Source organism: Cygnus olor, chromosome 1, assembly GCF_009769625.2.
Source record: "Cygnus olor isolate bCygOlo1 chromosome 1, bCygOlo1.pri.v2, whole genome shotgun sequence".
NCBI lineage: Eukaryota > Metazoa > Chordata > Aves > Anseriformes > Anatidae > Cygnus > Cygnus olor.
In genome coordinates, this window is record NC_049169.1 from 147,099,028 (window position 1) to 147,124,933 (window position 25,906).

Below are 25,906 nucleotides of genomic sequence, written 5' to 3' on the forward strand. Positions count from 1 at the left end.
CCATCTCCTTCTCTGAAAAGCTCGTGCTTCTTATTCACCCCACCTCTCCAACATTTGACAGAGTTTTTAATGCTTAGAACCCTTTGGAGCCTATTAACTACCCTAGTTGACTGATGCAATGTAAGTTTTCTGTCCAATTAATAGCTTTCCTTACTGCTCTTCTTGTAAGACTTTATTGTAAGACAAGCATTTATGTCTGTTCTGGTTTCATTTCCCACTATCTTCCTTTTTCATTCTGTAAAATACCAAATTGGTAATCTGATATACACACATGGTAGTTTAACACCCTGTAAACACCAATGCAGTACCAAGACACTAGTTCAGTGAAGTGCTTAAAGATGTGCTTAACTTTAGGTATGAAGTTAAAAAGTTACTAAGTCAGGATCCAAAAGCGCAAGTTCTTATTACTTGAAATAAAAACAGAATTTCATTACATCTAAGCTGGGAGACTTCTATTCTGTTGGGAAAGATTATTGTATGACTTAGGAGAGTATTTTTCAGATCAGTAAACACAGCTAATGTATCAAGAATAGTACATTGAGCACTAAGGATTACACTATTTTACAAATATATGCTTTTATTTCTGACATAGAGTAACTGACCCGCATGCATTGATTACAAAGTGACAAGTAACTTGCTCTCGTGTATTGTGTTTCCCTAGGGACCACCAGGGCCCCCAGGACCACAAGGACCACAAGTAAGTCTTTGTTTCAAAGCTGTTCATGTTGATTTTGTGTCACTAAGGTTTATCCAAGACCCACTTGAAGGCAGTAAAATAAAGAACCACAGGCTGCTCCAAAGGCTGTGTAGCACAAGACCTTCTGTGTTGGCTGCATACCACAAGAAGTTAATCTTACACTGGGATCGGCTACCCTGAAACGATTAAACCAGTTCTAGAGCCAGATTTAATTTGCTACTGTAGTCATAGTAGCTTCCCATGAACAGAGAATCCTTGCAGTCTGCACAATATTCAATTGTATCTCAGTGGAAAAAAAATATAAGTTAATTGTTCTGACCCACCTAGGTATTTTTATTTAACATTTGGTTCCGTTAAAAAACTTGCAAAAGAAGTGCTTGATCTTTTCACAACATTACTTAGTGAATGACTCAAAGTCTGTTATAAGAAGCACTGGTAACATGAGATTTCAATTAGAGTCATCTTCTGATGTTTACATCTATAAAAATACTTCTAAATCTCTAAAAATACTTTGAGGTAAAACTAGGTTATTGCTTGTTACTCTTCTTCAGTGGCATCCTACAGAGTTCTAAGTCTGAAAAGGCCCTTCAGCGTGTTTAAATTTAAATTTTACATTAGAAAACCAGGTTGTACTTTTAGTAAATCTTGACCTATTGCTTTTGCAGGGCAACAGGGGCCTTGGCTTCTATGGAGAAAAAGGCGAACAGGTAAAGAAAAACTGATGAATTAGTATCACTACAGGACAGAATGATGTTGTTTGCTATTTATAAAGGAATCTATTTTAAATACGCTCTTAGTTGGCAATTATATTACATAATTATAATAGAAAAGCAAACAAATATATCTTTGAAAGCTATATTTGATAATCTCCATAACAAATGTCATAATTGAACTAGCTTTTACATCTAACTTTTACATTAGTCTTGGTCTAACTGTGCCTTCATTTACACCAACACAAATCAGAGGTGACATTTCCGAAATTTATAGAGCCAGACTACTTTATATAAAGCAATAGCCTTTACAGTTATTCTGGAAGCATACAGGGAAAGAGCACGTATTGCTTTATGTTTATCCCAGCACAAAGTAAACTTGTTTCTTGCTGTCAATTTATTTAAAGGTTTAGAACTGTATTCTTAGCAGGGGAAAACCTGCATCCCTCTTTTTCTACTCATCATTCATTCCATTCATCAACTGGTGCTGGTCAACAACTTGATGAGGTATTGTAACTGTTAGTAAACGTACCCTTACGTTTTCACTGCAGGGACCCCCAGGTCCACCCGGTCCACCTGGGCTTCGTACAAGAGAACTGATGGGTGTCCCCTCTGACAAACACAAGGTAACTACAGAATATTTTCACAAAATGTGAGAGGAGTTAAGAGCTCTCTACTATCAAAACTAAAATATTGTACAAATGTGCTTTTACATATAGTACGTAGAAGACATTAGTTTGTCAAAAGACAAATCTGCTGCTTTCCTGCAGCTTGAATCATAAAGTATTTTTTGTTATTATGTTGGCTATTTAAAAAGCACTTCTCACAAAGTAAGACTGGAGGTATCATAGCAAACTTGCTATTTTTGTTTAAATAAATCCTAGTATGCAGCTACTGGTCATCACTGACGTCTTCTGGTTCCACAACCAGAAATACCAGCTAAGAAATCATACAGTATCTTATTTTCCATAATAATGAATGAAATCATCCTCCTGTAAGAAGCACATTTTAGGGAAGCAATCAGAATTATCATGTATGTTTCTGTAACATATCTGTATGGTGCAGATGTTTGTATACTTATAGTTAAGGCTTGTCCATAGGTATTGGAGAAATCCTCTACAGCAAGATACAGTTTATTCTCATCTGTTGCTTCTTACTGGGAGCAGAGAGAGTCATACTTCATATAGGTATGTTCTATGGTGAGCGCCAATGTCCAGACCAGTAGTTTTCAGTTCTGAATTTGAAGCTACAATGTTCACATGGCTCCAGAAATATAAGTAAACTGGTGTGATACTGAAAGATGTAAAAATATCTTTGGTGCCAAGATGGGATTTCCACGACTAAGGGGAGATGTGAGCTACTTGTCTGGACAGTCTTTGTAGTCAGTTTAGAGATATAGACAATATTGTGAGTAGGTTGCAATTTGTGTCATCCTAAGAGGAATTCTCATATTTGATCAGACAATTCACAGATAAGCAATAGGTAAAACTTGGAGAAAGTGGATTTATTTATAGACATTAACCAGGCACTCATCACCCAGGCATCTTATGAACAAGCCTGGAAATAGCCTACAGTGTTCATATTCCTAGAAACATTTTCAGAAAAACTATGAAATATATATTTTAATGCAACTTTAAAAAAAACAAAACATGCATTTCATATGATAAACGTACAAATAAAGAACGTAAGAGCGGTGGGTTTCCTCTTGAAAAAGATTTGTAACTTCGTGTTGTAAAAAAGTTAATAAAATGTAAATGGGAATGCCTAACATATCTGAACACTTTTTCTTCATTTTTAGGGTGAAAGAGGAGAACGTGGACAAAAAGGGGAACCCGGACAACCAGTAAGTCAAGTGGAGAACAGCAAAGACAAATAATACCAGAGTTAATACTGGTGCATTCTTTGCTGAAATGGTGCAATACAGAGCAACACAAACAGGGGCACCAGTTCTGATGCTTTAGGAAATCTAAACAACAATGTGATACGTAAGAACTCCACAGCACAATCTGTTGTTCTCTTCTTGCTGGTTTACCAAAATACGGTTTTCCCTCACACTTTTTTTTAAATTTTAGCTTTAACTATTAATAAATCTCATTACTGCTGATGGTCTGCTATGTTAAAAATTACATTAAATCCCATTAAATATGTATGTAAGGAAATGTTCTCAATCCTTCTCAGTCTGCTGCCCAGCACATACAAACTTTTGGCCTCATAGGTCTGTTGACTGAGAGTTTGTCCCATTTGTTGCTCTATCATTTAGAGCTGTCAACTAAACTTGACTGAATGTGGTTTAATTAATTCACGTGCAAATTCTAGTCTGTCCAAATAGCTTTGCTATTGAGTGGTTCTTTTTTACTTCCTAGAGTGGTTTAAAATACAGTCTTCACCAACTTGGGTTGCCTCACTGGGCATTTTGCGGAGCTTTATTTTCTCAGATGGTCTGGTTAACTTCCCAATGAGGTTATGGCAGAAAGCTACGATGTGAGCCCTGCTGCCCTCCGTATGCACTTCCTAGTCATATTTTTAGCTGATGGTCAGATTTTATACATGCAGAATTTTGTTGTGACTCTATTAGGAAAACCACAGATTTTATCTTGATGTAGCAGAGTGGGATATGCTTCAGATATGTTTCTCCCTTTTTTTTAATAGTAGCATGCCTGTATTTGCCAAATTGTTCTCTAAAGCTATAATTTGGGCATACGCTGAGTTGCTTAATTGGTTGTATAGCTGAACAATTGCTTTGGCTTCTCTTCAGAGTCACAGTTATAGAAGAAATAAAGAAGGACAGGATGATAGGAGGGAAACCCTGTCCTCTGCCTAATGGCCTATCCTGCTATTGTGATGAAGCAAGCATGTTACACTCTACTTTAAAGACACTGGTTCTTTCACATGCAGCTATAATTAGATCATGCATGTTTTACAATGATTTTTTTTTCCTTCTGTTTAGCTTCCATAAAATTGCTAATTTTTTTTTTTGCACTTTATATAGAAATATGTTAAACTGAATGTAATGTTTCCTAGGGTATACGGTACGCTGGTGAAAGAGGTGAAAAAGGGGTAATGGGCTTCTCAGGACAAAGGGTGAGTCACTCCTTAAACGTAAAATTAGTATTGCTAAATGTGCAAGTCCAATCTGAGACTTTGCCTTTAGGAGCAAAACTTAGATTAACAAGCCACAGACATGAGAGCTCTTCAGCCCATGTCTTCCAAGTTATGGGAAGCTCTGAAATCCCTGGTACAGGAAAGGAAAAATGGCATTTTGAAATGGTAACAGGAGGAGGGCCCCACGTGACTCACAAGTTTGGCTACACCCTCACGGGGAAGCCTCATGCATCACTCACCCAAAGCTGTGCTCGCTCACCACGGTTCCTTCCCTGATCCCCAGCGTAGTCTTCATTTCACCGTTTCCACCTTAGCTCTCTTCAAACTGTGTTCAACAAACATGAGTTTGACTCCAGTGACCCCAGAAAAAATAAATAAAATAAATCCTACTACCTTGTAGCATCTATGGGTGCTTCTCTGAGGGCACTGTTTCTAAGGTGCTTAAACAGGTGCTTAAACTAAGAACAGTACTCAGCATATATTTTTTTAAAATCTCAGCCACTTTAAAATCTTCATGGTCTATTTGTAATCTCCTGATTAAGAGAGAGAAGATAAAAATCTAATACCAGAGTAAATTTCAGATCTTTCCTGTTTGCAGCATACGTGAATCACGGAAAAGTATCTGAACTCTGACTGTTAGTTTTAGAGCTTCAAAATAATTGTCAAACTTATTTTGGCTAAGAAATAATAATGGTTCTTAAAAGATGTATTATGATGTTACTTATATTTATTAATTTTAATGTGCCTTCATAGGGACTGCCTGGTATCGATGGCTCTCCGGGACTCAGTGGAGAAAGAGTGAGTATTGCATACACGTCTGTTGTTTCCAACACACATGTAGGCAATCTGTCTGAAAAGTAAAGTGTAGAGGACAAATTCTGCCTGTAATTCCACCAACTGTAGTCTAGCAGGCATCATCTGGATTCATCTATCATTGTAATTTTGGGTCAGTTAGTTTATCATCAGTGAGAAAAAAAATGGTCCTGTAATTAAAGTTCATTTTTCCATTTCTACGTGAGCACATTTCAAAAGTGCTGTGGGGAGTTGTTGTTTTCATTGCCTCCTTTACTGCTACCATGACTTCTATAATTTTCTTCTTAGATGCAAAAAGTTACTATTTTGAATGGCTTTCCACAGGCACACAGACATGGCTGAGATCCGTGGTCTATGCTACATCTTGGATATCAAAAAAAAAAAAAAAAAAGGAAGGAAACTGATAAATACACCATTAAATCTCTGTCCCCATGGAAACACACCCAAATATTTAAAATAGCATTGTGTCAGACAAGTAAGAGCTCATACTTTCTGTTTATGCTCAGAAAAAGGCTTCTTCAGTCAGCATTAGAAATCACTTCCATGAAGTATTCAAATAACTATGAGCTGCATGACTTTTCCATGCTTCTCCATCTTTAATAGGTTTATGAATTTGTCCTGCCACCAAGGCACAACAATAATAACATGAAATGCATGGGACATAAAGCACATGAAGCAATAAAAGTGACTGTTGTGCAGGTATTCAGTTGATCACAAAACTCGGTGGTGTGGCAGGGAATACACTACCAGTAATACATGTGTGGAGAGTGATGCAAAACCCATTAAAGCCAAATGATTGACCTCAACTTAGGTTTCCACTTTGGTCAGAAATGGTCAATGGCTTCCCTTTATTGAAAGTAAATTTTGGCAGCAATTTTAGTGAAATGTACATTGGTTTGGACATGCATGGAAAGGAATAGTTCTGTTGTGGTTTTTTTTAGGTTGGATATTAGGAGAAATTTCTTTACTGAAAGGGATGTGCGTCATTGGAACAGGCTGCCCAGGGAAGTGCTTGAGTCGCCATCCTTGAAGGTCTTCAAGAAATGTGTAGATGTAGTACTAATTAGCATAGTTAAGCGGTGGACTTGTCAATACTAGGTTAAAGGTTGGACTAGATGATCTCAGAGGTCTTTTCCAACATGAATGATTCTGTGATTCTATGAGTAGGCTGTTCGGTTTGCTGTTCACAATAATGCCCTTTTTGTTGTTTTTTGAATGATTTGATTCTTAAGAAAGAGAGGATAGTTGCCTTGCCTGCCCACATTACATGAAGTATTAGTTAATTAGGAAGCTGCTGGCTTCACTTCTAGACCACCAGCTCCACCTAGCGTAAAGAGATTTTACACCTGATACTTAATGCTCCTTTTCTGATAGTTTGCAGTATAGTTGCCATTACAGAAAGGTCCTTGATGCCTATGGTTCAGTTCATGGTGTCTTGCTGAGAGCAGTGGAATTGTGCTTTAAAATTGTGTAAATATGCTATTAAAATTCATGCTCCATGTAGAAGTTGTTCCGATTGTGAGAATTAGGAGATGCTGTTTTAAAAATGCTGGCTAATAATCTAACTGGTGTGAATTCTACAAATCTACTGGCTTCAGTGAAACTGCTTTAGTTGATATCAGTTGAGGACCTGGCCACTGTTTTCTACTAAAAGCTCACCTTTTTAACCCCAGTCCTTTTACAGAGTACATACCAGTATTTTCTATAGAGAACAAAGGATTTTAAGAAACTGAGTAAAATGCACAGGTTCTGATCTCTTCTGTATCTGCATCACTGAAATCTGCACTCTTCTTTGTGCACCTGCAGCAGCTGAAATATGTCCTTGTGATTAGATGCATTGTGTTTTACCATGTGTTTTAATGCACACACTTGGGGTTTCAACCATTTTAAGTGAGGGAGGTAGGTAGGACCTTAGACACTGAAATGTTTTCTGTGGTAGGTAGGGATAGAAAATTTCTCTGGGATACAGCATGCCTGGGGGTAGGAGAGGTAGATGAAGGCATGTTCAGGGGTGGTCCCAAGTTCTTCTCTTTGAGCCAGGGGACCTCTCTTTTGCCAAACCAGCTACAACTGCGTGGAAAACAGCAAAGAGGACCTGTGCACTTCATGCTATTTTGTTGCTTGCTGTTTGCATTTCAGTGAAGATAAGTGCACTCATAATGATTCAGACTCATTTAGTTTTGGTGAAACAGGTTGGCATGTTCTGGCTGCCCAGCCCATGTTCCTCAGGGTTGACCAGCGCTGAGGACATCCTCCTTCTCTCCCACCCTGCAGTGTCCGAGGGAATGGTGCGAGTGTAGGTGCTCCATCCCTCTGCACCATTGCCAGAACCTGTGCCACAGCAAGTTCCTCTGGCCTTTGATAGGAGCTAGGTTTGGTCCAATGGATGGAACATTAAAGCATGAAGAGACTTAATAGATTGCCTGAATCGATACACACCAGGAAGCAAACTGCTCAGCTCTATTGCATAGTTTTCACAGTAACATCAGAGGAAGCCAGCTGCTGCAGACCAAATAATTTTATTGTCTTTCTGCTAAAGGAAAAGTCAACCCTTTTTATGTGTATTACAGGGTTTTTCAGGACCTGATGGCCTACCAGGTGGATACGGTCCTAGAGGAGCCAAGGTACTGCTTTAATTACATTTGTTAGAAGCCATAAACCAGGTGTATTTTTCCTTTTTCTTCTCTGTGATGTAATAACAATCAAAGAGTTTGTTGTCACTGTAGAACTAGTCACGTTGTTTGTTAACTTGAAATGTCTCAGATTTCTTAAAAGTTTCTGTAGTGTTTTTGGAAGTTTGTTTCTTTGTGTTTTGTGGGCTTTTGTTTCAATTTTAAAAGAAAATCTTTAGAATAATGTGCTTAAATGCGATGCTTCAACTTCTGTTAACAGGGAGAGCAGGGCGAAATGGGTCCTCCTGGACCACCTGTCTATGTTCCATACCACATTCCAAGAAAAGGTAGGTCTCTTTTGCTTAGATTGCTCATCTTAGCCTTGTTTTACCACCTGCTACACAGATCAAAAGAATGAAAACGTGAGAATCCAACTCCTTCAGAAACTTTGGTTTGCTAAGCTGTGCCAGAATGTATAATTTCCTTCCAAGAGAGACCACTAATCACCTTTTTGCAGACAAGGTGGCTTCTTTGTTTCTCCTGCTGAAGCTGGATTGCTATACAAAAGGCATCCATGCATTCCTGAGTCCACAGAGAGAGAAAAAAAAAAAGTGTGACTGTTGTCCAGTAAAAGGAAGAAAGGGAGAGTCTGTGTTCTGTGTCCTTTTTCAGAGTCTCTGGATAAAATGCAGCACTGGCAGCTCATTCATCTAACCTAATGTGTTGTGTTTAAAAAAAAAATAAGAAAAACAAACAAAAATTAGAATCTTTGAGGAATAGAAGAGGATTTGTCTTTTTCCTTTGTGTGATAAATTTCTTTAGTGATCTTTTCACTAGGCTTGTTGTGCCTGCTGTCAGCTGTTGTGCAGAGTTGTCCTGGCTCTGTGTGGCCAGACTAGAATCACATCAAGTGATAAAAGTTCGGAAAGGCCAAAACTTCCAAGGAAAGGAAATTTCTTTCTTTTTCTTTTTCTCAAAAAAAAAAAAATCTCAAAACTTTAACATTTTGAGAATTGCAGTAAACAGCGATCTGCAGCATACCACAAGTCAGCATTTGTGGTCACAAACAGCATCACACTAATGTGTTTTGTGGAACTGGGGATGTCTTTCAGGTACAAGAGGTGAACCAGGCTTTCCGGGTGCTTCTGGACTACATGGAGAACCAGGAGAGCAGGGAGATCGTGGGCTGCCTGGTCTTCCTGGATTCTCTGATGGTAATACCTCAGTAACAGTTGTTCCAACAACTAGACTTTATAGCAAATTTTAACTGGTACAGGATTGAGATGGAGAAAATACATGTGCAGTTGGTGAAATATGTGGTGCAGAGTAGTAGATAACTAACTGTGAAGTGTGTTTTGTGTTCATGCTTCAGCCCAGGGGGGCTCTGGCAAAACAACTGAAGTAGAGATGATAACAGAGCCTTGCTTCAGGACCTGCTATTGATTTGCTCAAGTGAAAAGTGCGGTTACTATTTTTTCTGTGAATTAAAATGTCTCCATTTTTCCTTGCATGCTATGTGCAGTTGCATGAACTGTCCCTTCTGTTACATTACAGCTCCTTGTGCAGCATTGTTAAGAAATTGTTCTGGGTTCTGAACAATTCTGCTTCTGTTTCAGGAGATGCGGATAAGCCAGGTTTACCTGGAGAAATGGGACCAAAAGGTGAAAAAGGTGAATTAGGATCTCCTGCTTATCAGGCAGGCCCACCTGGGTTTCCGGGTAAGCACGGTGAACCAGGGCTCCGTGGTCCTCCTGGTCCTGCTGGAATTCCCGGTAAGTGCAAGAAGAGAGGTGAGGAGAACTCATGGGAACACCATTTTTTATCTTAAAGATAGTTGTTGGCAAAGCAAAATGAAAAAGTAGGTTGAGGGAATGAAACAAAATGGGTGGTGGGGAGACACATAGGGTAGAAGTGTTGTATTGTCACTGAGGAAAGAAAGGTTTGCATGATTTTTAGACGTTCCTGTCAAAAATTGAAAAAGAAGTCTGTTTTGGGCTGGTGGAGGGATATGGACATGCTTAAACTTGCATTCTGCTCAGGTAAAAATAATTTTCACGGGTGAAATTTCAAACAAAAGATGTGTGCCAGTACTCTGGGAAGAGTGTCCCAGTAAGTGTGCAAGAGATCAGAGCTAGATTGAAAAGGGTCTGGAATGGAGAACACTGACTGTAAATGGTAAGTTTAGCAAACAGAAGTTAAAATGAGAAGGTATGGAAAAGGTCGTTTTTTGATCTTCCCCAGTACAAGAAAGATGCTAACATAGTAAAGGGAGTCTTATGAAGGATGAACAAGATGTTTAGGGAGCTAAAGCTTGTGAGATAGAAGGAGTGGCTGAGAGAACTGGATTTCTTCCTTAGCCTGGAGAAGAGAAAGCTAAGGGGACATCTTACTGCTATCTTCCTGTACCTCTTAGGAGGTCGCAGTGAAAATGGAACCAGACACACCGAGAGTGTAAGTGACAGGGCAAGAAGCAAAGGTCATGAGTTACGACGGGAAATTCTGCTTAGATATTAGGAAATCCTTTTCCACCATCAGGGTGGTCAGCTGCTGGAACAGGTTGCCCAGAGAGATGCTTCAACTTCGGAGATGCTCAGCTGAACAAGGCCCTGAGCAACCTGCTCTGATTTTGAAGCTGGGCCTACTTTGAGAAGAAGGTTGTACCAGGTGGTCTCCAGAGGCCACTTCTGACTGAGATTGTGTGAAAAGGACCACACTGCCACTTCTGACTGAGATTGTGTTGGGCCTCTGTGAAAAGCACTACACTGCAGTGCAGGAGCAGGAGTGGAGAAAAGGATTGCAGGAAGTAATCCAGAACAGTTGGTCTGTGGTACTGCAAAGTATGTTGTGCTGAGAGATAAAAGCAAAGGAATTCAGGGTGTAAGAGACCAAAGAATGGAAAGAATCATCCACCACAGCAGGAGAAGTAGCAATGAGGAGTAGGGGGCTGGGAAGAAGTTACAAAGGTCTGTGATAGCAGACCTGGGTCCTGGGGCCGTGTGTGTGTCGAGGCCATGTCCTGTAACCATGCTGAAATGAGGTCTGAGCATATACATTCCCTGAACCCCTCATGCTGGTCTCCAGCCAAGCAAATACATGTGCTCCAGCCAGTTCCTGGTCACTGGAGTGCTTCAGCCATGCAGTGCAGTCATGGCCAGAGGGACAAAAAGCCTGACAAAGCTGGTCTGGGGGGACTGTCCATGCTGAGCAATACCAAAGGTGGATTCTTTGCAAGCAGATGAAAGCAAGCGGGGTTAAGGAATGCAGAGACAAGCGAATGGCCCTGTTGGAGTAGGTGGTTGTGTCAGTACAGACAGGCAAGCAGGATGAAGCTTGGATAAGTAAGGGGGCAGAGGGACCATTAACAAGCAAATGGAAGTTACTGAGAATAGGTTTGGGAAGCTGTGAGGAGGGGGAGACAAGACAAGACAAAAATAACAAGCTGGGTTAGACAGTCAGTGGCATTAAGGGTTACAGAAAAAAAGGCAGATGCAGTCCAGCTTGAAGAGGGAGGAAACAGGAAAAGTAAATCTAAAATACATTAACTTATCTTTTTATTCAATTAAACTTCTAGGTTCTCTCTTTGGATTAAAAGGACGGGAAGGGACACCAGGTAGACCTGGCACACAAGGTTACCCTGGGCCAAGAGGACAAAAAGGACCCAAAGGTAGTTTATAATACATAACTATAAAGATGCTCTACTGTTATGATGTTATTTTACTGTGTATAAATATAAATAACTGATGTTATTTACTGTGTAAAACTTCCGTTGTATTCAATTTGAGTTAAGTTGAATTATGACACACTCAGGGAGTGACGAATTTGATCTGAGGCTAACACAAGTAAAGGTGTTAGTGTCTTATAAGAAAAAAATAAGCACTTTTCTCAAGTATTTGATAAACTGCTCAAGTATTTTCAAATATATATATATATAATGGGTACAGCTGAAAGTGTATTTGTTGTGACAGAGTGTTCTTTCTTCTCTTTCCAATCCATGTCCTTAGGCGAAGAAGGGGATTGCAGTAAATGCCTTCTGGGTGATGAACTCCGAAGGGGCTCCACTGGCCCCCCTGGCCCGCCTGGTTTTCCAGGAACCCCTGGCCAGCCAGGGAGAAAAGGAGAACCTGGTGATCAAGGTCCACATGGTATTCCTGGCTACCCTGGAGCAAAAGTGAGATATTTGTTTCTTTGATGCAGTTTTTTATGCCTACTGAAGAATTAAAAACAGCTATTCTCCATGGGGAAAAAAATGATGAAAAGTACTTTTTTCTGTACCACCTCAATAGTTTTCAGATTGCTACAAAATACTGAAAGCCAAAAGATGCTAGGATGGGGATTAAAATGGAATATTTTGAGAAGAGCAAAAGATTTCCACATAATCCAAAATGTACTTTCCATTTAAACAAAGCTGTTTCAGCAAAACACTTTCAAGCAGCTGTAGTACTGATTATGATCTGGCCAGAAGGGTAACAATTTCAGTAGTTTCTTCAAATTGTTTCTAATAAGATGCATATGTCAAACTGATTAAATGTAAGGTTCCTGTTTATAAATGCATACGGTCTTCCTAAAAAACACGGTGAAACAGCCCTGAAAAGAGTGCTTTGCTAATAATAACGTAGTACTCTCAGTTAGTGCTTTTGGCTTTCTGAACATAAAACAAACTCACTTGCAACTATCTAGATTTTGTTTGTTTGTTTGTTTGTTTGTTTTAGAATTAAAGTAAAATAAACATTGGCTTGATTGTTGCTGTAAAAAAAAAAGTTATAAACTTTTTTCCGAAAATTCAAAATACTTTTATGAAAATTTCTGTTTTCCTTGAACTGTGAAAAAAAAATGGCAAAAGTATTTTTGAAACATTCAGTGTTGAAACCTTGGTTAAATTTTTCAAATTTGCAAGATTTTTTGCCTTTGAAATGAATGATTTCTGTTCCAGAAATCCCAGAATTCCAGAATTTAAGACATAGAATTCTATATAATTAAGACATACACAGACATATCATATTATAGCAAAATATCACCCAGCAGCAAAGCACCTTATCTCAGCTTTTGGTCTGCAACAAACTCAACATAAAACAAGTTACCTTAGTTATTTCTGGTCCATATTCTTAGACAGAAGTGACTCCATAATTCTTTGAGCTTGTTCAGTAAGTTTCATATACAGATAATAAATACATTTCATTTAGATCAGATCTTTGTCAACTTAATGAAAATAAATTTTTATCCCAACCAATGGGCATTCTTTTCTGTAGAGAAAGAGGAATTAGAAACAGCTGTAAACCATTTCAAAAACACGTTATGTGCTAAACTGCATTATGCACATCTAAACGTTGAAAGCAAAAAATAGCAAAGTGAACATCATACTATTAATGCAGTGTTATTGCTGAAAATTTCTGCAGTTATATAGTCAATGACGTAATTCAGCATCATATTAAGTTCCTGGGATTTCTTTTGGCCTATATAAAGCAAGGTTCAAAAGAAGCATCTCTGCATGGGTGTACAGATGGGGCTTCACTGTCCACTGCAGCTGGAAAATACATACAGGTAAAGCAGGATCCTTTTGCTCAAATTTGGTCTCCCCCTCTAGACTTACAGAAGTGTGAACCTGTATTCTTGAGATGACTTGCAGCTGAGATACAGTTTTCACACATGCTTTTCACCAATGCTTTTTTCCACCATGCTTTTCTTTTTCAGAGAAGATTGGAGAATGTCAGTAAAAGACAGTGATGCAAAAGATACCGTATTAAGTAATTTATGGCAAAGGAGTATTTCAAACAAAAAATAAATGCACCAGGAATTCCTTTCATTCAATGTCTGCCTTGGAATTCAGTAAAAGGAAGATAGGGTAAAATGACTGATGGAGAACTGATGCAGTTCTCCAGTTGCAGTCATCTACAGGACTCGAACTTACGAAAAGCCACAGGTCTCCCAATGACATCCTCATGCAGAAGCACCATACCATGCCACACAGACTTTGGTCCTAGTTAGTGCATGTTAATAAAGATTCAGGCACAAGAATGGGATTACTGGAGAGGAAACCATACACAGAGAATAACAGAAAAGCAGTAAAGTTTAAGGAGGGTTGGTGTTTTTTTGTTTTGTTTTGTTTTTTAAAAAAGTTTTTAAGCAGAACGGTGGAAATACAAGTCTGTATACTTATTCTTTAAGAATTTCTGTTTCTTTTGTGTGTTTTTTTCATTGTGTGTAACATCAGGGATTGTCGGGTCAAGAAGGATTTCCAGGACCAAAAGGAGAAAAGGGAGATTCTTTTTACATAACTACTAAAGGTAGAGTAAAAGTTCTTGTCACATGTATTTTGCATTATTTATACCTTTCATGAGAGAGAAGTCTTACAATGAAAGGTCTACTTTAGGCACCAAAGGAATCCGAGGAGATCCTGGGCTTCCTGGTATCAGAGGGGGAGATGGTTTTCCAGGCAGAGATGGATTAGATGGTTTACCAGGACAGCCTGGCCTTCCAGTAAGTACACTTAATTACTAATGCATTTAATTCTGAGGAATTATGATCACCAGGTTGTCCTTCACACACAGATAAAGATGCAAAACTAAACTGACTGTGCTGGTTATTTATATACAAAAAAAAAACCTCAGGGTTTTTTGGAGCCACCTTTCACTTTTATTTCATTTTATTTAAGCAAAGAACTCGTAGTATATAACTCATTTAGGCCAATTTGATATTAGATGTTAGTTTGTGATAATTAGCAGTTTATTGTTATCCAACATTGTGTAAGCCATTCTGTGTGATAATTTAAGGGAGTTAAAAGCAAAAATCAGTACAATTTTACATCCTCAAAACGTAGGTCATGTTGTCATATATGCGCTTGATAGCACCTCATCTAAGTAACTGTAGCCATCAAGAAGTTAGACACGTAGTCTCAGTTGGTCTTCCAAGATCCGTCTGTGGGCAAAAGAAGAGCGACTCATCTCACAAATGTTTTGGACCACTGGGATGCTCTTGCCTCATATCTGAGGATGAACTAGAGCCATTTCATCCAATATGGACCGCGGTGGGTTATACTGCCAGTAAAAATGGTACTTTAATTACTTCTGTGGATGGAAACATTTTCCAGTGATGTTTTAAAGATGTCAATTCAGCATTGCAGTAACATCACTAGAGTAGCAGAACAAGAAGAACCAGCCCATTTGAGCACAGTTTTATGTCAGCACCTCTCAAGATGTACGAACTAAATGCAACACCAAAACTAACCCTAATTCATCGTTAGTGATGCATGTAGTTTCCCCCAAATCTACTCAAGGCATTTCAGAAAGGGCATTAAGGCTGTCCACAGCAGTGACACATATTGCCCAAATGCTCTTCATTGGCCATCCTTTTTAGGGGAATGCTCCTTCTAAGAGAGTTTCTCTTATGCCCTTGGTGTTGTGGGGTCTAAATTAATGTATGATAATTTCAAATATATTTTATTTGCAATGTTGATATAAAAAGCTGGGATGCAATACAGGAGGAATAGCTGTCTGTAAGATGTTATTCATGAGAGTACTTTGTTTGAATTTTGTTCGTTTCTCAGCAAAGTTAGGAGTGATCACCTCTATTCACTTCCCACAGGGTGATACTATCAGGGGCTTCCCCGGCGATCCTGGTTATCCAGGTGAATTAGGCCCAAAGGGCTTTCCAGGGGAAACGGGTCTGCCAGGTGAAGGATTTGTTGGTCCAAAAGGGTACCGTGGTCCTCCAGGTGACCATGGAACAGATGGAAACCCTGGACCTCCAGGTCTTCCCGGTCCACCAGGAGAGCCTGGCCAACTAGGTAAGAAAGATGACTCTGTCTTGTATCAAATCTATGGAAGATCATTACTGAATTGTGCATGGCACCAGTGTTGAAAAGTTAGCATTTGGTGGAGGATTATATGGGTAAAAAGGGATTGCTTGTATTAGTTGTCCATAAATCTTTAAAAAAAAAAAGAAAAAAAGAAAGAAATACTTCAAAAGTCCCAGTAGTTTTATTGGTTTCATTTAAAGTATTGAAACAGCATAAGTGAACATGTTGGTGTCAGCAAGTAAAGTCTTTTGTGTTTTGAACAGCTGGAGGCAATGGAGCAATGTACCGCTTTTAAATGACTCACAGGGGGTTTTGTTTGGTGTACCCCATACAACTTCATCTTTTAATTGAGCAGAGAAAATCACATATTTGTCCCTCAGAGCTCTTTGTAGTATCTTCGCAGCTTTCTGAGCCTCTCATGTTCACAAAAGCTCAGGCTTGGAGTACTTTTGTTTGACTTCAGGATGCTCAGCAGAATATGAAAGCCTCAGCAGGAACCTGCCAACCCCACATATTGCATGGGACACATAGGCTCCTAATTTGAAAATTTGAAAATTTAGGTTGCAAGTGTAGCTCTAATTAATATATGGACAGAGAGTTCCAGTGTTTTACAGCAAATAGGTTTTGTTTTAAGTAGTTTCTCCAATGCATAATACAAAAGAGAACACTTTATATGATGTTATAATATACATTTTGTTTAGAAATGAGAATGTTTTAGGATTTTCCGCTTTTAAATGATAACTATCCTTTCCCATTCTTTGCTCATAGACTGTGGGCAGGTCATTGAAGACTTTTCTAGAGGAGATGGAACTGAACCAATATGGTCAGGTACTGAACATACAAATGGCTTGAATATATTTCCATATTTAGTCTTATGCAACTCTTATAGCTTGATAAGTTCTTTCTGATGACTGGTTTGGATACTCTTAATTGTAAATTTTTTGAATTTCAGGTCACAAATAACCATGCATATACAGTATGTAGCTCGAAAGTAATTGAATCAAATTCAAAGTATTATAAAATTCTTGCAGTTTTACCTCTGCCATCCAGAAGTTCTTTGTTTCATTTTTCCTGAGTGTTTATTGTGACAAAATAATGATTACCATTCAATATATAGCAACAATTCCAGAAATGAAATACCAAAGAGGAATTAAGAAACTTTTTTGAAGAAGAACTTTGAGTAATGAGTTTCAGTGCAACTTGACATTTAAAGAACCTTCAGTTGTACCAAAAATTGACTTGGTTTATTCAGGGGTACAAACTGCCAACAGGGAAACAAAGTGTCTCTCTTATTCTGATAAGTCAGCTGTCCTGGAATAGCTTTCCCATGCCAGCCTAACTAGAGCAGCTACCATAGCCTCTGTAAAACAGGCAGAAGAGCAGCTCTTGATTAAATTATTGAGATGGAGTTCAGCTTGAGTGCCACCCAGAAAATGCCACCCATAACCAATGTTTTTGTGTTTTTTTTTTCTTTTCTTTTTAATGAAGAATAAAACTTACAAAATTAGGCTTTTGCCCATTAATTTCATTCACCTGCTTTGACAATGTTGTCTGAACTGCAGGCACAGAGCTGGTGAGAGGCAGCATGTGAGCACACATGATGTGACAAACCATCTTTCTTTGCAGGTGGGGGCTGCGTGAGGCCACCAAAGGGGTCCCAGGGCAAGCCAGGACTGCCAGGAGCCACAGGTAATGGTTTGCCTTCACCTTTTTTTCCCATATACACAGTGTTTTGAGGGAGATCTTGCCAAACCTGTAAAGTCAGAAGTTTAAGAAGTTAAAGTTTAGAAATGGCAGTGGAGGGAAGTACTGACCTGAAGCAGGCAGAGGGTTCTAAGCAGCATGCAGCCCTGGTGGCTGCACCATTCCTAAACCAATTCTGCCTTTGTTAACGGGTGTCAGACATGAAACAGAAGGCAAAAAAGCACATTCCCTTTGCTGTTCTGCACATGCAAGTAAGTCAAGAGAGAAAATACACAAGTTTATTGGTAGAGGGTGTGTTGAGGTCTCTCCAAGCTGACTGGGCACCTCACCAGGAAAATCCTGTCCTCTGAGAGGAAGGCAATAAAGAGTTGCAATGAAGGACTGTGACAGCTTCTTACTGTTCATCATGAGATATACAGCGTCCCTTCTGCAAGGGCAAGCCTAATCTCTTTAATGTGGCTTGGTGTGATGGGCCAGATTGTCTGATGCAATGCGGTTGCCCTATCTGGTGCACCACGTGCCTTCCTTGCAGAGCTGGTCCACAACCAAGCCCAGAAGGACCATCCGGTGATCCTGGGCCTTCACAGCACTGCAGGTTCCCCACCACTTTCCAAAACATAGAGGGCATGGGGGCAGGGTCTGAAGGACTATGTGAGATGGGAACTGAGAGAACCACAGACAAGTTGTGAGGAGCAATCATAACCATTGACCTTGAAGAGGGAATTTCTGACCAGCACCACAAACTATAAGTTCCTGTAAGTTTATATACTTACAGCCTAAGCAATAAAGCTGTTTTTTAGTAAATACTTCTGTCACCAGCTGACCAAAAAAAAAAAAATCACTGGGTTATTCAGAGTTTGGGAAATGTAAAATTCTTGATGTACCCATTTCTGAACCATTCCCCCTGTGCTTCAGGCAACATCAGAGATCTGGACTATAACATTTAAGGTCAACCTCTTTTTTTCCCAGCACAAGCTTTATTATGGCATGCATGGATTGATTTATAACAAATTCATGGATCTTAAAAAGGAATGGTTTATCTCTATTGAAAGATGACGACTATCTCTGATCTGTGTTTCCTTAGTCCTAATGCCTTTAGTTTGGCATTAGGATCAATGCTTCTGAAGACTGTTTTCCTTGTCATCTTCTTATCTTTTTTCTAAGTAGGATTATTTGTTTCTTCTTTCCTTCATATGAACTTGGCAGTTTTTTTCTTTCAGTGAATGCAGTCAGACTGCTAGCTCTAAGAGGGCTGCATGCAGGTGATGCTGCAATCGCAGATTTGTGTGGTTTATGTTTTGTAGCTTTGGTTAACTCTTTAACAAATCTATCTTTATCTTCATCAATGTATATGTTTTATGAACCTTAAGACTTATTTTGCCTTCCTGCCCTCCAAAAACTGGAATAAGGCCCTTGCTGATCAGAATGCAGAACTCTGCTGCATTCTCTTCCTTTCAACTGGAGGTAGGTCTGGAACTGGAAAACTCGGAGGTACAGGACACATTTTACATCTTTTCAGTTTCTTGTCGCTGTAGCTGTGTTGGTCTGATTTCCTGGGGCCCACATTCCTGCCCACATTCTCCATATTGACAAAAGTACCAACACCTTTATAGTATTTTCATTCTCTGCTTAGGGTGTTGTGGTTTTGTCCTCAAGACTTCCTGCCTTCTTTTCAGCCAGGATGGAGCTCAGCTATAAACAATCAAGTATCTCAGTGTCCTAGTTGCTGATGACAGTATATCAAGCAAAAAGTCATCTCTATAGTCTCACACCCTCATGTTATTGTGTTCCTTTGAAATTCCTGGCAACATGCAAAGTCCATCCTAAGTTACGTCCTGGTATTCAGTAGTGTCAGGACCTACATAACTGCTGTTGAATAAGATGCTTAAGTTTTCTGTTGCAAACGTACAAATAAAATGCTTGCAAAGTAAACATTGTTCTAAAATAAAAACTCTTCTTAACTGCTGTTTGGCACAACATGTTAACACCAGCTAGCATCACGTATTGAATTACTGAAATACGTGGTAAGCAGTGGATGCATTTTCCATCTGCTGCCTTCTTTCTCTAACATGGCTTTTTAATTAGAACAATAATGAGCAGAATAAATGAAAGTCAGTTATTACAGATGGGAAACAAGATGAAGATGCTATTTGGATAAGAGACGTTAGAATTTTTCATTGAGACCTGAAAGCCTAGGATTTTTCTTTTAAATTGCTTTCTGAGAAGTTATTGTTCATATAAGAGAGAGAACAATAGTCCTGTACTGCACTGGGAAAATGCTTTTCACACTGCATAGGCTGTTTATGTGCTTTTTAGTTCTGGCCTTTGAAAGGTTTCCTTCTCTGCTTTGCACACGCACACACACACAGAGACCAGCTAAAACTGCAAAAGTCAATGGTTAAATCGGAAATTCAGAAAACTAAAGTGGAAAGAAATATCAAAATTCAAGTGATATTTTCCTTGTTTTGTCAGAGTATTTATTACTTTCAGTGTAATAAATAAATGATTTGTAATTCATGATGATGCTAAGCAACAATACTTAAAATGTTAAAGCATGTTCCTGACCTTCAGTCCTGAGCTGGGAACTTAAAGAGTTCAAGGAGCTAGGGAGGGGAGAGAAAGAAGGCATTCCATGGGAATTATTTCAAAGGAACTCTACCAGAAGTCTGGATCTTAGAATGCAATTAATTGACGAGACTTATGCAATAAAATTATTGCATGAAAAAATACACAAATAATACAGTTTTATAAACATAACAGAGAGAAAAGAATCCTAGGAAATGCTTCCAGATTTTGTGATGTTAAGAAACAGTAATATTTGCACTTACCCAGATGTCAAATATTACACCACGAGGAAGCGAGGTCTCATTCTACCTCTCAGGAGATAAATCAATATGAACATGAGTTCAGTGCCCTCTGGCAGCTCTTCTTTTACTACATAAACTATAAACCTGCACTACTACAAAAATAGTAAGTAGGCTAGTTAATTTGTATTCAGTTTCTAGGATAAGTAGATCTAACCTTTAGCCTTACATTTCTTTTTCTGGCTATCTAAACCAGTCAGCTTTTGTCCTGTGATCAGTTTAGCAGGGAAGGGAAAAAATTGTTCCTCCAACATTATCTCACCTGTGCCCATTACTGCTGAGCATTCTTCCTTTGACATTGTCTTTTAACCTTAAGCTAAAAGGCTTAATTACAAAATATTATTTTAAAAGATCTCCAAAAGCCTATGAAACTGATGATTTTCACCCTACTAGTCTCCATTATAATTAGTCTTAAAGTCAGGGGCAGTCCTTTTAATCCATGTTTGTAAGAGCACTTAGTTTTGATCTATCCTTGGGATCTTGAGTACAGTGTAATCCCATAATATTTTTTTAAAGTTTATCTTTGTACATGGAGACACATAATTATTATATTTACCACTACCTTTGCTTACATTATATGCAAATTTCTATTTTGTTTGTTTAGATCATCACTTTTCTTAATTTCTTTTGTATAATTTAGGTGCTAAAGGTACAAGAGGATTCCCAGGTGATCCAGGCCCAGTGGGATACCCAGGGCTCAATGGTACACGAGGTGATCCAGGTCGGGAAGGATTGCCAGGTCCTCCAGGTATCTTGAAATAATTAATCATGCGTTATGTACTTATGACCTCTGCTACAGTCACAGGAGCACTGTCACCTTATTCCAGATGCATCTTCATTTATCTTCCATTCCATGATCAAACAATAAGCTATTATAAAAAATGTCTTTTTTGAAGCCAAGATGATTTTCTGAAGGTTCTCTAATGATGAAAAGTGATATAGACTTCAACCTTTTTCAATCTGCTTTATAGTGCAAAATTACAGATACAACAGTTCATGAAGTTCATGTAGAAATAAGGAAATTCAGTAATAAGACCTTTCAGATTCCAGATGAAATAGAATGATGATTGCAGAAATGAAGAAAATAGTAGTATTAGTGTTTCTATTTAACTCTTTCCAGCATTAATATAAATTATACTGTTTATATTGAAGGCAGATTACTAGCACTTGAAACAATGAGGTCCAGTTTCCCAGTCTTCCTCCCATCATCTGTGGGAATGGGGACTTGCTCCCTCCCAGTCATTCACCAACAGGGTGGAAGACAGGCATGGTGGCAATGGTTTATCAAGAGTTTGAAGAAATTGGCATTGGTCCCTTGAGATGTGTGAGGAAAAGCAGAGGCAATGACCCATCTGGTGTATCTAGGATTTGCACTGCAACATCTATAGTGGATGCTGTGATGCCTAATCCCTGTTTTATTTATAGGTTTTACTGGGCCTCGGGGAGACAGGGGCCCAAATGGACTACCTGGACTACAGGGACACCCAGGCCTTACAGGAAAGTCTGGTGCTCCAGGACTGGCAGGACAGAAGGGCGTTCCTGGTGAAGTTTTAAGAGCAACAGCAGGTTCTCGAGGGGATGCTGGGCTGCCCGGCTTCCCTGGCTTGAAAGGCACACCTGGAGATCAAGGAGTACCGGGAGTTAGAGGTAACGGCTACTTCAAGTAAAGAAATGTTTGTGGTATAAGTGTAGCCAAACTACAGATAAGTGAGAGTAATAAGAGACCGTGGCAAAATGCACTGGAGGTACCAATAAACCCAGCATCAAAGGGTCTCTCATCCCTTCCCCATGTACCTTGCCTATTACCAAAACACCTGGCTCCTGCAAATGCCTTCTGGAGATCCACTGCTTATGACCAACACTCCTTCACACTGTACTACATGAAATCAGCTGCAGTAGGATACCAAAGAACATGATTTTGCTCATCTTTGTTGTGTTCGGACACACTCTTTAGATTTTTCCCACTGTAGTCAATTATCCTGACTTTTCACTCACATAATGCATAATACTGAGCTTACTTCCCACACCAGAAAATGTTCAGATAATGTGTGGCTTTGCTGAATAGTAGATTGCTTCACGTCAGAAATTGTAAATTTTAGCTGAGAGGACATAATGTTTAATAACATGTTAATCATCTCTTTTACCTGATCAATCTTTGCACACTCTGGAGCAAGAAAACGATAGCATTATGTATTTATTGTTAATTTTGAGGTGTTCGTTTTATTTTGTTATTTTAAAAAACGTAAAAAACATGTCTTCTCCCTACAGAAGACAGAGAAAATCATAGGTTCTCTACAAAATCTGACTTCGTCTCTCTCTGAGTTCAGTGGGGGACTTTCAAAAGGACCTGTGGGAGTTAAGCATCTCTTGCTGCACAGTTTCTGCAGCAGTTGGACATATAGTTAAATTTAAGACTGCAGATTACTCTTGCCCTGTTGTGGAAGCGAGAAAGGAGAAGTAATTGTGTGACTAGCTCAAAGCAAAGAAGTATATCACAGGAACTTACTTTGGAGACTCTTCTCATGATTTTCAATACAAATTAAAAAGGAAAAGAAGCGCATGTCATTTTACTTGAGTTATTTGAAGTGAGGGGAGCTGATTTCATCTTCAGCAGAGTCATGGAGTGAAGTGATAGAATAAAGGCAGCTCTGCTGCACTGTGGTAATACTTGGAAAGTCTGAGAAAAGGCAGACAATGCCTCTAGACTATTTTTCTGAAAACAAGAAGAAATTCAAGCGAAAACACAGACTGAAAAGGGAAAAAAAACATATGTGACTTTGCACCTTCTTTCTTAGCATTTCTGTAAAATTAAATTTTCAGTAATAAAAAATAATTACAGTAAAAAGAAAAATCATTATTAGCCTGTCAATTTTTTATGTATTTCACAGTTCTAATCAAACAGCCAGAAGAAAAGGCTTGTGATTTTTTTATTTTATTTATTTTTTTACTTTTATATGAAGTAGTTAGTGAATCCTTTATATCATCCGTGCCGCTTAAACTATTAGCCCTTCAGAACGGGGAACTAAAGTCTGTAGTCTGTTGTTGCTGTTGAGAAAACTCTCTGTATGTGACCATTTAGGTTCTCTCTGTTATAAAGCACATCTAACTACATTCAAGCCTATGGACCTACCCTGATGTAAAATCAGAATAAAGACAAACAGATCCACTTGGCCTGGATTTTAAGTGCCATGTACTTTTAAGGTCTTGTACACTATTGCTTCTCTAATCTGAATGGAAAGTGTGCATTACCTTTTAAATCTTGAAGGGCTTTACTTTTATTTTAAAGCCTTTGCTTTTATTTTGTAGAGATGTAAATTTTCACCCAATACATTAAGTGTAGAATCAGGGCCATTTTGCTTAGGAATTTGTATGAATCTTATAAAGATACCTTACATGAAAAGTTCTGAACAATAACACAAAGCAAGAACCCACTGTCGGCCTTAAATTTTTCCATTTCTGCCAATTGTATTTAGAAAATATATAGACATTGTTTCTGTCTTTTGGTCAGCTGCTCAATTGAGTTCTTACAAAGATATATGTGATAAAAGGAAAAGATCAGAAATTACAGAATTATTGGAGTTAGAAATGGAAGACACCTACTCTGTTTAGAGCCACCTGGTAGCAAATTACTTCCGTCAATTGGAAAGAGCCTATCAACCTTTCTAATGCAAATATTGAGATTAGTACTGGTATTATCAATAATTTAAAAACTAATTAGCAGTCTTTTAATTCGCTTTTCCTGTTCTCACTAATTTTCAGAGGAAAAGCATATCCTGAAAGAACAGTGCACATATGCCTGCTTTGAGAAGTTACATGTAATAATCAGCTTTCTAGATACTGATGCTCTCTAATGCATGATTATGGTATTTTAGGAGCGGATGGTAGCCCAGGCTTGCCAGGAGCCAAAGGCGATCCGGGGCTGCAAGGTCTCCCTGGTCTGATGGGTTTGCCAGGATCACCAGGAACACATGGATTCCCAGGCCCACCAGGGAACCCCGGGCCAGACGGCGGACCTGGGTCTCAAGGACCCCTTGGTGAGGAAGTACTGCTGTCCTGTGTCACTTTCTCCTCCCACTTCTCTGTGGCAGGGCAATTGTATGGTTTCCCAAGGGGAAAGTTAATCTTGGGACTGTGGCATGTGCCAGGCTTTAATTCCCAGTCAGGAAATGACGGTAGCACAGGTACTGTGGTAGCAAATCATGCCGGTGTCACAAATGGGATGTGGGGGTGGTGATGGTCCTCACTGGCAGAGCTGCTGCTTTTCCTTCTGTAGCCATCTTCCAGGCCAGGCCAGAGCTTTCCAGTGGCAGACTGGGAGAACAGAACAACCAAATGGGAGTAGTCTTGTAGAAAAGGGGCTTTATTCTTAAATTAAAGAGGAGGGGGAGGTCATGTTGGGAGTGAGTATTGAACCAGACTGGTAGCAAGACTGGTTTGCATTCATAATCATTTCTGAACTTCTTTGATTAAAAAAATCCAAGCTTTTCCCCTTCAACTTCAAGCTGGTATGATAGCAGTTTTCCCCCGCTTGAGTTACCTTCTGTGAAATCATCGTGTATGTCCAAACGCTTTTAATCTCCCTTTTCACACGTCCACACGGCAGGTCCACCAGGTGCAAGAGGAGAAGATGGTGAGCAAGGTTTTCCTGGTCCCGTGGGCCTGAAAGGTCTGTCTGGTGAAAAAGGTGAAACGGGGTACCCAGGATTGCAAGGTATACCTGGCGTGATTGGTCCCCCTGGCATCAGTGGAATGGATGGCTTTCCAGGAGATAAAGGTAAGCTCTGAACAGCTGCACTGAGAGAAATGATATTCTTTAAAGCTGCTCTGTGCTGAAATGAACAGGCCACGTTCTCTGCTGAGCTACCTTTTTAAAACAGAAGAGTTATGGTCACAGGCCTTACATATTCCAGAATCACTGTCAGTTTTCCCTTGTGTTGTGCTTGGTGAAAATCTAGCTAGTGACGTGCAGCCCTGTTTTGAAGGGCAATGGCTGCTGTATCTCTTCTTTTGAAGAACATACAGTATTTAGTGTTTGCTCTCTCCAAGTTTTTTCTTTTGTCCCAGTCCTACCAGCTCTCAGTGGAATTTGAGAGATGTTTCTCGAAACCTTTACTTCAAAGTTTTCGAAAGTTAGCAGCTCCATGCTGAGCAATGCCAGACACAAGACCTCAGTGTTGAATTTTAACGGGATACTAATCTTTTTGTATAAAGAAGGTGAGATTCACACTTGCCAGCCACAAAAGTGTTATATCTAATGCAAGTCGTCTGCATCACAGAGGGAGTTTCAACAGAGTTCAACTCCATGCGAAGCCAACTAAAACAGAAGAGGGGGTATATATCTAAAAATGCATGTAGCAATATCATCAGTCAGAAAGATCAGACTCAACTAAGACTTTTTTTCCTAAGATTACTCTGAAGTGCTGATCAGCTTGAGAGGAATGATCATCTGCTTGTTAGCATGACCCATGTAAAACATCATCCTCTTGTTTAGAAGAGGAGTGCAGTCATCTTTGTTGAGAAAGGTCTATGACTGGCATGCCCTATAATTGTATCTGTGCAAGCAGAAAAAGGGGTTGACTGAAAATCCTGCATGGAATTTAGTACCTTTCTCT

The 25,906-nt window shown here is 39.2% G+C and overlaps 1 protein-coding gene across 1 annotated transcript in view; it reads left to right on the forward strand.

Moving 5' to 3' along the window:
• Positions 1–25,906, forward strand: part of COL4A2 (collagen type IV alpha 2 chain) — a 139,968-nt gene that overhangs the window by 95,400 nt on the left and 18,662 nt on the right. Inside the window, exons 10-30 of the mRNA XM_040536951.1 lie at positions 662–697; positions 1,363–1,404; positions 1,959–2,033; positions 3,206–3,250; positions 4,429–4,488; positions 5,263–5,307; positions 7,893–7,946; positions 8,215–8,281; positions 9,047–9,148; positions 9,551–9,706; positions 11,506–11,598; positions 11,936–12,102; positions 14,143–14,215; positions 14,302–14,408; positions 15,513–15,714; positions 16,495–16,554; positions 17,353–17,415; positions 20,935–21,042; positions 21,720–21,941; positions 24,167–24,328; positions 24,898–25,068. Coding sequence (XP_040392885.1) covers positions 662–697; positions 1,363–1,404; positions 1,959–2,033; positions 3,206–3,250; positions 4,429–4,488; positions 5,263–5,307; positions 7,893–7,946; positions 8,215–8,281; positions 9,047–9,148; positions 9,551–9,706; positions 11,506–11,598; positions 11,936–12,102; positions 14,143–14,215; positions 14,302–14,408; positions 15,513–15,714; positions 16,495–16,554; positions 17,353–17,415; positions 20,935–21,042; positions 21,720–21,941; positions 24,167–24,328; positions 24,898–25,068 — 2,110 coding nt within the window. The remainder of the gene's footprint in view (positions 1–661; positions 698–1,362; positions 1,405–1,958; positions 2,034–3,205; positions 3,251–4,428; positions 4,489–5,262; positions 5,308–7,892; positions 7,947–8,214; positions 8,282–9,046; positions 9,149–9,550; positions 9,707–11,505; positions 11,599–11,935; positions 12,103–14,142; positions 14,216–14,301; positions 14,409–15,512; positions 15,715–16,494; positions 16,555–17,352; positions 17,416–20,934; positions 21,043–21,719; positions 21,942–24,166; positions 24,329–24,897; positions 25,069–25,906) is intronic.